This window comes from Ptychodera flava (genome assembly GCF_041260155.1).
Source record: "Ptychodera flava strain L36383 chromosome 3 unlocalized genomic scaffold, AS_Pfla_20210202 Scaffold_27__1_contigs__length_13241970_pilon, whole genome shotgun sequence".
Classification (NCBI taxonomy): domain Eukaryota; kingdom Metazoa; phylum Hemichordata; class Enteropneusta; family Ptychoderidae; genus Ptychodera; species Ptychodera flava.
The window spans coordinates 2,061,710-2,075,016 of NW_027248281.1; the positions used below are offsets into that span (position 1 = coordinate 2,061,710).

Sequence of the window (13,307 nt, forward strand, 5' to 3'; positions counted from 1 at the left end):
GAGGGGGGCTGGAGGAATTCAGGGGATTTGAAAATTCTGGGAGTAGTAGAGGGAGACTTGAAAGTTTTGCTCTGCCTATAAGGAGGAACCTGAAAATATTGTAGTTTATGTCATCCAATGGTTCTAATGTTAGTGATAATATTAAACAAAATCTAGAATCATTTTGGCACATTTCATGATTTTTACCTCCAAAAATCTAAAATGCCATTGAATATCATGGTTGAAGAAGAGTTTGTGTCATATGACGCTCGTGACGGTGAAACATACTTGCCAAAGGAAAACAAGGAGACTTGACAGTTATCAAAGATGTTTGAATTCTAGCATAGGATAATCAAATTTTAAGGAAAAAAGGTCATTTAGGAATCTGGACATGGCATATTTCAGTTTCCTCAGTAATAACAATATTGCCAGTACACATTTTACACTATGTTGTCGATACAAAAACAAAAAAATTCAAAATTTAGAGTTGTATTGTAGAGCTGCTTTCTCATTGAATATACCTTTAGATGATGTCTCTGTACAAGAAGAATATTGTTGAAAAAAGCCTCCGAGACTACATATTGGTAACCCCTGGGAAGATCAAGTATCAGTAACTGCGCAAACTCCAAAGTCAGTTATCATAGTTATAGTAGGCATGCACACTTTTAATATTCAAGTTTAACAAATTCTTTATAATTTTAAATACTTCAAATTATAAATTTTCAAAGCCTACCACTGTAGTGAGTGTTGAGTCTAAACTCGATGTTTTTAAACCCACAACTGCTGATGAAATATCTAGCATTATCGGTTCTTCACCATCAACATACTGTTGCTTAGACCCAATTCCCACAAAGATTTTTAAGAACCCTGTTATTGTAAATGCTCTTTTACCACATCTTACTCAGATTTTCAACGACTCTTTGCAGTCTGGTTCTGTACCTGATGTATTTAAGTTAGCCGTTGTTACACCACTACTCAAAAAACCATCTCTAAATCAGGAAATTCTCAAAAATTTTCGGCCTGTTTCAAATTTGTCGTTTTTATCGAAGATTCTTGAACGTATTGTTGCTGACAGATTAAATACCTATATTGTCAGCCATTCATTAGATGAACCAATGCAATCTGCCTACAAGCCAGGACATAGTACTGAAACAGCTCTTTTAAAGGTAACAAATGATATTTTGCTTGCCCTCGATGATAAGTGTGATGTATTCTTGGTCTTACTTGACCTTTCTGCTGCATTTGATACTGTCAACCACACTATTCTATTAGATCGTTTAAGAGACCAATTTGGTCTTTCTGGTTATGCACTTAAGTGGTTTGAGTCATATCTTTCAAATCGAAGTCAGTGTGTTCTTATAAATTCCACTCAATCATCATTTCATCCACTTGATACCGGGGTACCTCAGGGATCAGTGTTAGGTCCAATTCTTTTCAATGTTTATACCTCTCCGCTCGGTAAATTAGTTGCTAGTCATGGATGTCTTTATAGTTTTTATGCTGATGATTCAACATTGTATATGTCTTTCACCAGGGATAATGCCATTAGAATGATTTCAAATCTTGAAAATTGCATTTCAGATGTCAGACTCTGGATGTCTACAATTTTCTCACTTTAAACGATGATAAAACAGAATTTGTAATTTTCTCCTCGGATTGTCCATCTGATAGAAATATCACAGAAATTCGTGTTGGAGATGCTAAAATTCCTGTTTGCTATCAGGCCAAAAGCCTAGGCGTCATCCTTGATTCTCATCTCACACTGAGACCTCATGTTTCAGAGATCTGCCGTACGGCAACCTTTCATCTACGACGCATTGCTCGTATTCGTAATTTTTATCAAGGTCTGCCACAGAACAACTTGTCCATGCTTTTATCACATCTCGTATTGATTTCTGTAACTCTCTGTTGTATGGACTTCCGAATAATTTAATCATTCAGATTCAACGTGTTCAAAACATGGCTGCAAGAATTGTAACTCGTTCAAAAATCTCTCTTCATATCACCCCTGTTCTGTATCAGTTGCATTGGTTACCGGTGACACAGCGCATTGTATATAAGATGTTAGTCCTGACTTTTAAGTGTATTCACGGGCTTGCTCCCAGTTATCTTTCAAATATGATCTCACTCTATGTTCCATGTCGTAACTTGAGGTCAGCTGACCAGTTCAGACTTCGTCCGGTTCGATCGCGCACAAAGAAGTATGGAGATCGTTCGTTTAGTGTGGCAGCTCCCATACTCTGGAACAGTCTTCCATTAGATATTCGGCGTTCTCCTAGCCTGTCAATTTTTAAAACTAATGTTAAAACTTTCCTTTTTAAATTTGCTTTTTAGACTTTGGTTTTAGATGGTTTTATTGTAGTTTTTTTTTTATTACTGTTTTAATTGCTTTTTGTGATATGTAAATTTTCTCACAGCGTCCTTGATCACTTTGTTGTGGATATTGACGCTTTATAAATAAATTATTATTATTATTATTAACAAAGTTCTGTCAGTGAACGCCAAGAGTGATGTACAGCACAGAGTGGCATCATCAATTAGAGATTTGAATTATTGAAAATGAGTATGTTCCGACAACAAGATAACTGTACAGTTTCCAGATTTCTGCTTGATTCAATGCAGTGCCTCTCTGCAGTTGTCAACCAAATTGATGCTTCACTCACATGCAAGAAAGGTTTGTACATTCCATGTTCTGGCTGACACAGACATTGCTGAATCAATGCAATGACTTAGCAAGTTCACCAGCAAACATATTCAGTATTTGCAACTTAGAGTTTGTATGGCACAACAGTGGTGTAATGTCTCTGTGTCTATATCAGCGGACTTTAAGACATATAAAAGAAAAAAAAAACACGAGTTCACACAGATTTCATCCAACCAAATGATAAAACTTGAATAAATTTAATGAGTTTGGTCATCAATCTGCATACAACAGAAGTTTCTATCTTACAAAATGATAAAAACTACAAAGTTCAACGACTTAAATCAGTGAAAATTCAAACCAGTATGAAAACTAAAACAATACCCTTTTCTACTTCAACAATACATTGTATTTGAAACACAATCATGTCAGTCTACTATACCTTCCCTGTCAAGTATTAGCACCAACAAATGTTCATTTGTCACTTCAGATATTCTAGATGAAGGACGATATTGTCCTCTGGGTTGACATCTTACATTTATTGCAGAAGTATTCAGAATTTGACACGGTTTGTAGTCTCTTTCCTGCAGCAATCACGTAACCATTGGCACACCCTCAACCCTGACTGTTTTTCATGCAATGGTACATTAACAAATCTTCAGCATATCAGTACATTTCTCAGCATGGTAGCCGTGTTTGTTTGTACACAGTGGGCAGTGATGTCACAACATACGCAGAGTAATGTCACAACATACGCAGAGTAATGTCACAACATATGCAGTGATGTCACAACATATGCAGTGATATCATAACATATGGAGTGATGTCACAACATATGCAGTGATATCATAACATGCAGCGTGATGTCACAGCATATGCATAGTGATGTCACAACATATGCAAAGTGATGTCACAACATATGCAGTGTGATATCACAGCATATGCAGTGATGTCATAACATATGCAGAGTGATGTCACAACATACGCAAGTGATGTCATAACATATGCAGTCTGAATGACAAAATATGTCAACATTGACCCTGAAAAAACTTTGAGATCTATGTTGTACATTGTAAGCATGCTGCAAACTTTTGGAAAATAACTATTATGTTATTATCAAGGAGCATATAACTTTATCAACTTTCTTTGAAATTTGCCGATACATATGTATCTGTACAAAGAGCAATAGACTGCTTCACTGCACTAATGCATGAAATGACCTTGACATTCTTTGATGGAAGAAGTCTTCTAGGGCAAACAGAACTTTATTCTGTTGAATGTTTGAAAATTTGTGTAGTATCAGGCAACATGTAACCATGGAAACATGTCTGATAGATTTACTCAATGTGAGGTTACATTCTGTACATCTTAGTGTTCACAATACAATGAGAAGAAGCACTGTCTATCCTAGACACTGGATTAGGAGAGTAAATATTTTGATTTGCTATTGCCTGGTCCTCTTTTTATTTTTACTTACATGAACAATTTGGCTAGACTGTAAGACCACCAGATCAATCCTCTTTTTCCCAAGTGGTATTTATTTCTATGGGTTGCCTATCAAGCCTGGTAGAAAGGGGATTACGTTCCAGGACAACTTGACTTTATTCTGATTTTGATTTTGATTCATGTCACTGACATGGATTAGTTCATCTCTGCACTGTAACATTGATAACCGTAAAGGTATACTGTCACCTGTTCCAATTTTGCCACTGTTACCATGGAAAGAGAAAATTTAACCAATCACAGATTTTAAGCGGGTGGCCGCTTTTAAAAACAGCGCCCTCATATGGGCATTTTGAATACCAAGGAACGCCCCTTTGACCATATATGGGCATATTTAGAATACAGGTGACTGTATACCTTTAAAGTGTCTGATACATTATATTCAAGTATTCACATTGTCAAGCTATAGTTGTTACCTTAATTATCTTGTTATATCCAAAAACATTTTATTCAACTTGCTCCAATGACAAGAATGAGACATACATGGCCATGAAGCCTATAGTATCTTTGTAAAACTAGAAATGATTTGGATATACCTTCATCCCATCAGGGTGTGCATTTGTAAAATATATGTGACACAGGTTAGATCAGCATCCTCATTAATTTCAAATTTTACAGCAAGCAGAACAGAATTACATTGGAAAAATCACCAAGGTTACAGCAATTGTAAGATTAGATCTTGAACCCTGTACTGTTTGAAGGCATCAATGACACAGAGCATACACTGCATCATTGGATACAGATAATCTGCCAGAATCAAGATTTTTGCAATTTGTCACATCGCCCTCAACGTTGACACTTTCAGAAGTAAAATATGGTAGGCTTCTTGACAGACCAACCACCATGCAATTTTGATTCTTGGGAGAAACATATTAATGCATAAATAAATTGTTATATGAATGGCTTCTGTTTTGTTTTACAAAATGGACAAAGATGTTTTAATGTACTTTGCACATGTGATGACCCAGTGACATCACTTGATACATTCCACAATGATTAGCACACTGAGACAACAAACAGTTTTGAATCTGTCTGAATTAAGGAAATTTCACATTATCTATACATCCCAACCATCTTGACCTTTGACCCACTGTCAGGTGACGATGCTCTGGACAAACGAAATACACCTTTCCAACGAACAATAATAATATCAAATACATAATTATTTACATAGACAACAAGTACAACTTGACAGAATAACTAAATAACTCAAGTTGAACTTTAATTTATTTGCCTTTACCATATGCATAGGATGAAAATGCAGAATAGATTGGAAAATATGTACGCCTGATGATACAGTGTCACTAACAGAGGGTCAGTAAGATAGTATGATACTCTTTGCTGTCACAATTTTCCTTTACAGAGAGTATTTCTGAACGCTTCATTGTCATATCAGTGACTTTTGAATGCTTCATTGTCATATCAGTGACTTTTGAATGCTTCATTGTCATATCAGTGACTTTTGAATGCTTCATTGTCATATCAGGACTTTTGAATGCTTCATTGTCATATCAGGACTTTTGAATGCTTCATTGTCATATCAGTGACTTTTGAATGCTTCATTGTCATATCAGTGAGTTTTGAACGCTTCATTGTCATATCAGTGACTTTCAACATACATTGATGTATTTCATATTTGTTAACAGCAAGATTCTGGGATGTAGCTGAAATCAAGCTTTACAGATGAAATATCTTGAAAGACGTGGTATCATACAATGGAAGAATTGAACTGACAACTGTACTGTAACTGTGGTGAAGAGAACCTTATATTTCAAATCAAAGAAGACCAAAGTAATAAATAACTGACTAGTAAAGTTGGTGTGAGAAGTTACTTGCCTGTAGATTTGTAAACTATGATTTTAAATGTATCATGGTTATTCAACATTCTATTCATATTGACCGGGTGATTTGCAATTGGTGATAATTAGATCCTATATAAAGCCAATAGAAAACTGTGCAATGAAATGCTAGACCAACCATAGCTTGGCAGTAGGAATGACTGACTCTATGAAAATTCCTGAGCTCAATGTTTCTGACAAGACACAAAATTGCATGATAGCTTTACACACTGAGAAAATCCCTTTTTTTCCAAAATAAATTAAAACACTTTAACCAATCATAAGACCAAACCCTGCTAGAAATCTACTCTTGCTGTGATCTAAGACTCCACTGAGCATAAATGTGAACGGAATTGGTTGAAGTTTCTTCTCCATTACAGCTGCTACTCGCCAGTTTGTATCAAGTGAACCTGGAAGAAAACATTAACAATGTATTATTCTCAAAACCATAGCAGGTAAATTGGCACCACTTACAAACAGTTTCAATTCGTATTATTGCTGCAATTATTATAGACTTATTAGCTAGTGTTTAGATGTTGATAGATTGTGTGGATGCACTCTGGATACTACAATACCTCCTCTCTCAGTGTACATTATACATTGTACAGAATACCACATCCCTCAAAATACTGGAAAACCACCTCCATGAATAGACCACAATACTGGGTCCATCAGAATAGATAGGGGTATATATCGTACAATACTTGTTTTTTGGACAAACATCTTTTTCATGAGGGCAGTCAAACACAGAAAAGATATTACAAAAATCAACAAATTCAAATAGGCAATGGACTCTTATGGAGTGGTGTACTGTGATTGTCTTTTTTCTCAAGGACATATTCAATTCTTTACATTGTTGTTAACAAAGGCATTGAGAACAACAAAGCAGTTGTTGAAACTCTTACATACATGGTGAAAGGTCACAGCATCATTCATGCTGACATTATTTTGATTATGTTTTGTTTCATATGAGAGGTGATACAGACTGACACATAAATTGTCACAAGGTGTGAATCTACCCGGGATATGACTGACTATTCATGTAGGTAGTTAGCTGCTGTTAATCCTGAATTGCAACAAATACAAAGCAACATTCCTTCAAAATCTATTGTAAAAGTTTTCAAGCGGGGAGAAACCTGATGAGCTGAGGTGCACTTTCAAATACTTTCAAAATATAGAAAACTTTGCAACTCTTTAAAGACGTGGTACTTTTTCAAAAACATCTGTATTTGCAAATTTAAATGAGGTTGTGAAAATAGAGGAAATATTTTCCTCAAGGATTCTTCAATAAGTGTATGTTATAAATGAATATATGGTGAACAAATCCAGCAGTCTGAAGTACAAAATAAAGTTTTTTTTTTACCAGGAGTAACAAATAGACAACTCAATAGACTAGACAGGACAAAATCTACAAGTCCACACTCAATGGATACATCAATGTAAAATCTATTAAGATTTTACAACTGGGCTGGTAGTTTTTACTTCAGCTAGTCCAGTAGACCAGTTTTTCACAAAATTACAGACTAGTGGGCCAGTGGGAACATGCTGAGCTGGTGATCTGTGTGGTCACCAGTCTATAGGCTGGTTGGATACCAGTCTATGGGCTGGTGATCTGAAAATTATTTGTTCACTTCTGATAGTACCATAAAGAATGTATGCATGACAGCCATACCGGTCTAAAGTATTCATTTGCTTGACACTGGTATCATGTGAACTCTTTGCTTAGTTCAGGGTACAACCACTGTTGCTATCTGAAGACTGCTTACCTTTAAATGTGAGATTTGCTTGTGGAACATCCACTTGATAACCTAACGTTGTTGCAGTTTCACCCATCCTACTTTCAAACTCTACTCCAATCTGTACATTATTCTGACCTTTGTGGTAATATGAAAGATGAACAACTGCTGGAGAGAATGCCCCTGTTGCAATCCAATTGTCCCCTGGAAAGAGGTCAGAGTTCATCAGTCAATCTGACAGCCTGTTCTACACATTTCATTGATGGATGTCTCTACTGCAGGATTGCTGGTGAATACAAACTACTGGTGACTGATGAAAGCTTACAAAGTTGTAATAGAGATACAGATTATCAGTGAAAACAATTTTGAAGAACAAGTCAGTGTTGATGACAAAGTTCCAACAAGGACTGATGAATAAATAGCTGCCACTGGGCCACATAAAATCTGATAAAAAACAAATCAACATGGGCATGTACCTTTTGGTGTATTTCCTTGAGCCAAGTTTGAAAGAATGTGGCATAACAAACAAAGTGATGTGCAACCCTTCAGATTCAGATTCATAAGTGAATTCACTATTATCACAGACAATAAATGAAATTGTGGCATTGGGCTAACTGACATGCAAATGTGCCTAATTGTGCATTTTCCTGGAGCCAAGCGAGGAAAAATATTAGTTTCAGTTTGTCTGTTATATCTGCCTGAATGGCCAGACAAACAAAACAATGGTCATCTGATGGCAATATTTGATCAGATCAAAATACAAATTGACGTACATATGTACATGTATCCTATAATGTATTTTATCCTTGTACCAAGAGTTACAGGAAGTGGCTTTTGCCTGTCTGAGATATCTATGTGAATGGATCCAATTGATCATATCAAAAAGCAAACTGACTTGCATTATGTCTGAGATATCTATGTGAATGGATTCAATTGATCATATCAAAAAGCAAACTGACTTGCATTATGTCTGAGATATCTATGTGAATGGATTCAATTGATCATATCAACAAGCAAACTGACTTGCATTATGTCTGAGATATCTGTGTGAATGGATTCAATTGATCATATCAAAAAGCAAACTGACTTGCATTATGTCTGAGATATCTATGTGAATGGATTCAATTGATCATATCAAAAAGCAAACTGACTTGCATTATGTCTGAGATATCTGTGTGAATGGATTCAATTGATCATATCAAAAAGCACACTGACTTGCATTATGTCTGAGATATCTATGTGAATGGATCCAATTGATCATATCAAAAAGCAAACTGACTTGCATTATGCCTGTGAACAAGATTGATAGATATTGACTCTGACATATCTGAGATGGCAGTGTGAACTGAAAAACATATCTGACAGAATGGCTACCTCAAACTAAAAATTAACAGGCAATTAGCCTTTTGATAAGTTCTTTACAATTTATGTTTTGTCTGTTCACTGCAAGTTCTTTTTCTACTCCCAAGACCATGTTCAAGCACTGTCTACTGAACTTGTAAACACAGCAACATCTATGTAAATGCACTGTTACTGTTCACTTTTGAATTCCACTCCAGAGCAGAATTCACTTGTAAATAATGACAATGCAGTCTACACATGTACAGGCTGAGTTGACAAGCTGAACACTGTGTGTCTCAACATGCTTTGGGGAGTAGAACAAGAAACAGAAGTTGACCTTAAATTTACAAACCCAATGGTCCATCAGAGAATTTCTCTATCATTATCCTTGCATGAATGTACTGAATCTGTACATATCATCAATAGATTACTATTAATTACATTTAAGTTTTATTTCAATATGTCAAACAAAACTGGGGGTTGCATGCAATTAAGGAGGGCTAGATACCGAAGGACCTCTAGGTTGTAAGAGAGTGGTTTGAACTGTAATGCCATCACACTGCATTGAGTTCAATTTGGACTTCCATAATTCAATGTGTATGATGTAAATTGGAGGAAAGAAACATAAGTTTGCAAACACATAAAATTGTTAATCTTCATGTCATGTGTGCTTCATCCATCTTTGGCATCTCAACAGCTAAAAATTCCCCTGTATTAATGAAGCTTCCTTTTCATAAAGACATTTTGAACAAATAAAACACCAGACAATGCAAAAAGTAAACACTGTAATTTTCTTGCTGTGCATTGTTGATACATACCTGTATACCTTCCAGTTAATGAAACTTCTGACATTTCCTGGCCCTGTCCATATTGATACAATATTTGTGTTCCTAATGCTAATTTCTTTGTAATACTCTGTAGATACTGTGCTACAAAGATTCCAGATTCATTGATAAAATCAGGATTTGCCGCCGTAACTGTTGCTGTGTAACTTGGACCTTTGTATTCACAGTCAAATTGTGCTACTGACCATGCACTTTGTTGTGTCTGACAAAGGTAGAAAACAGAAAAGATTAATTCACACGATATTACTTAGTCATCTCAGTGCAACATTTCACAAACATGATTTGAACTCCAATGGCTTTTGTAGAAGTCAGTCTATGACAAGACTTCTTCACAGCCATTGGTTTGCTGAGTGGATTCAGACCTCTGCCTTACACTGTACTGATGAGCCCTCCTCAATGGTCTGACATAGCTAGACCATAGACAGCAGAGTGTAAATCTTTTCCCTCTCTACTGTCTATGGCTAGACCCCATAACAGTGCATAGCGTATTTCTCTAACACAGCTCAGTGTGCTAGGTTAATGAACAATTGGGCAAAACTGTGTAACAAGGGTCTGTGAAAAAGAAAATTTATAACATGACAACAGGGAACACATTCATGATAACATCCTACACAGTGACATTAGATTCTGTTGACTCTAAGCTGCACCACTGCACTCTCTCTCAGAGTCACTGGTTTTCAAATGCATCCATATTCTTTGAGTTCAGAGTGTCATTGATAAAGGTTCAATCTAAAATATTCATTTGGCTGTCCAATGGTCAATTTCTTCCAAGACACCATGGTCTGTTTCATGATGTTAAGCTATCAATGCATCACTACAAAATATTGACTGTTAATATCAAAATAAAATGTGTAAGAGATGCTGAAAAAAGCTGTGTAACTGAAGTCCAAAGTGACCAGTATGCTTCATAGGATTATTGTTGCTCATCCTGAACTTTAGATAGCATCTGACCAGCAAGGTCTGAAAAATGGAGTTATAACTCACCTGTACAAGTGCTTTGGCTCGTATCCTATCAGTCAACTGATGTATGCATTGTGCTTGTAAATTACCATTTGTATCAATGTCACCTAATAAGACAGGAAAAGACTGGAGAGAAAAAAAAAGGAAAATACAGAAGACGTAAGATAAGCTACTGAGTGAAGAGTCACACCACTAATGGAGTGTTTTTTTTAAGGGCTGTAAGCAGGTAAACGTTACTGGGGGTCCCCAGTCATTTACCTGTTTGGATATAATTTTTGATGATGAAATTTTGACATACATACAAATTATATCACTTGAACATCTATGTGAATGTGATAAGTACTGTTTGCTGGTTCTTTTCTTTATTCATTTACTTTGAAATGCGCTAATATATGTTAGAAATATTATGCAACACAACAGCTTCTCTATGTTACTCATATGTCCTCAACTTGTGGTAATGCAGGCCTCATATCATGAATGAAGAATAATATCTTAATAGTCACAGTTACCTACAGCTTGTCATTTTGTATGTTCTTTAAGAGTCATGAGATGTATCAATATTCACGTGAAGTTGAGCGTTCGATGATAGATGCAAACGAGTTAATCTCTGTAGTCACAGAGCATGCTGCTGTCAGTCAATGTAATCCCAGAGGGACCCCCACCTCAGGGACAAATGTGGGGGATTAGACGTGTTTGCAATGAAACTATGCCCAAGGGGGTGGGGCAATTGCTTCATATTGATTCCCCCTGGTCACCTTCAGGGACAACTGCAGAATTTATAAATGCCCCACTCATTGGGGTGGGAGAATTGTGGGGGATTTACTTGTTTTAGGTTGGGATTTTCCAGATTGTCTTGCCCAAGGGGGGGGGGGCATTTGATAAATTTCATACTAGTATCCAAATCCCATCCTATGCCCCAAAGTGGGAGTGCAGGTTGACACTGACTGCTGCATAACCTTTTCACACCACTATGATGTATATGGGTTCACCAATCATATTGACAACAATGGGATCATACCGCAGTCCAAATCTGATTGCTGAGAATAAAGTTGAAAGAATTCTAATTGCCAGACTCACCTCTGTTGGACTCAACTGCTTATCTCCAACATAAGTTGCATTAAAGTGATATCCAGATTTCTCTTTGTCTGAGCTCAGAGTAATCTGATGTCCAACTTGAAAATGATTTGTGAGACCTTTGTTTATCAGCAGTTTACATCCTTCAAATGCCATAGGCATTAATTCTGAAAGACAAATAGAAAAGTACAAGAGTGGATTGGAAGATGTCTTGTTTATATTTAAACAGGATTCAGGATACACATGAGTTCAGCTGAATCCGCAACCATACAAACTTAGAACAATATTAGTAAGTACGTATACAAACTTATGAAACTATATTCAGAAAGTTGTCTTTCAAGTATACACAATTCTTAAAAAGTTCATGCATAGTCTGCTCTGAAAATAAACATCTCAGATTTGGCAAGTTCAACTACTGTTATCACTCGTGTCAGATTTCAAGCGGCCCATGTGACAGGTTCAAACAGGTACAGTGACATTTTTTTCATACAGTTCTAAGTTAAAACACTTTAGTTATGAACAATACGGGTTTTGAGAGGATTAAGTTGTGATATTCCGTGTCCAGTACATTATATCATGCATGTACTACACTTGACTGCAGAGTCTACAGTGGCCTGCAAACTGCGGGACGCTTTGATTCATGGAAATAGAAGCGAGACAGTCAGCACTTTAATCACTAGTGATGTTAATCTCAGCTATCCACATTTAGGTTTTCATGGCTGCTATCACAAAAATGCCAATTAGCAAACGAAAGTCACAGATGACTTCCCCTCCACGTAAACGTAGGGCGAGACGAAGATTACATTACTTCAGCAGCAGCCATGGCCAGGCCATTGGTAATACATACCATAAACCTCGGCCGTACCTCTAGATTTTAGTGCGTCCGTCCATTTCCATGGACGCAATCATCGTAGGGTACAGCACATCATGGATGTAACATCCATGAGCACATACACGTGGGAGCAGGTAAGCTGCGATCGAATATGACAAACATCTATCGGCGATGTCAAGTTTCAAGTGACAACTCAACTTTCTTCGCTCGTTCAACAAATTACACCGACCGATAAATCAGTTACGAAAAAAAGGACTTACCTTTAACTTTCGAATGGAGGTCTTCAAATTTACCAGGGTTTGGAAGATCCTCAGACTCTCCTCCATTCGCATTCTTTGCAAGCTGTGCGATCGGTGAAGACGGCGGTGACGGCATTGTCCCTATCCCAGACACCGTTGAAGTTGGTGTAGGGTTTCCAGCGGCGAATACGTTACCCATGGCGACAGAAATCACGTCGAAACTTCGCCGAAACTAAGAAGTCGGAGGGATTTCGTACAACACTAGCCGGCGAACGCCATGTGCCGGATACGTTTACTCTGATTGGTTTAGATTGATCAG

The 13,307-nt window shown here is 36.8% G+C and overlaps 1 protein-coding gene across 1 annotated transcript; it reads right to left on the minus strand.

Moving 5' to 3' along the window:
• Positions 1-2,846: 2,846 nt before the first annotated feature.
• LOC139126248 (mitochondrial import receptor subunit TOM40 homolog) lies at positions 2,847-13,301 on the minus strand. Its single transcript, XM_070692294.1, has 6 exons — positions 13,010-13,301; positions 11,921-12,084; positions 10,868-10,969; positions 9,857-10,085; positions 7,728-7,901; positions 2,847-6,371 (listed from the first exon to the last, which is right to left on the minus strand). The coding sequence occupies exons 1-6, from the start codon at positions 13,185-13,187 to the stop codon at positions 6,232-6,234; spliced, it is 987 nt and encodes a 328-aa protein (XP_070548395.1). The 5' UTR covers positions 13,188-13,301; the 3' UTR covers positions 2,847-6,231.
• Positions 13,302-13,307: the final 6 nt, after the last annotated feature.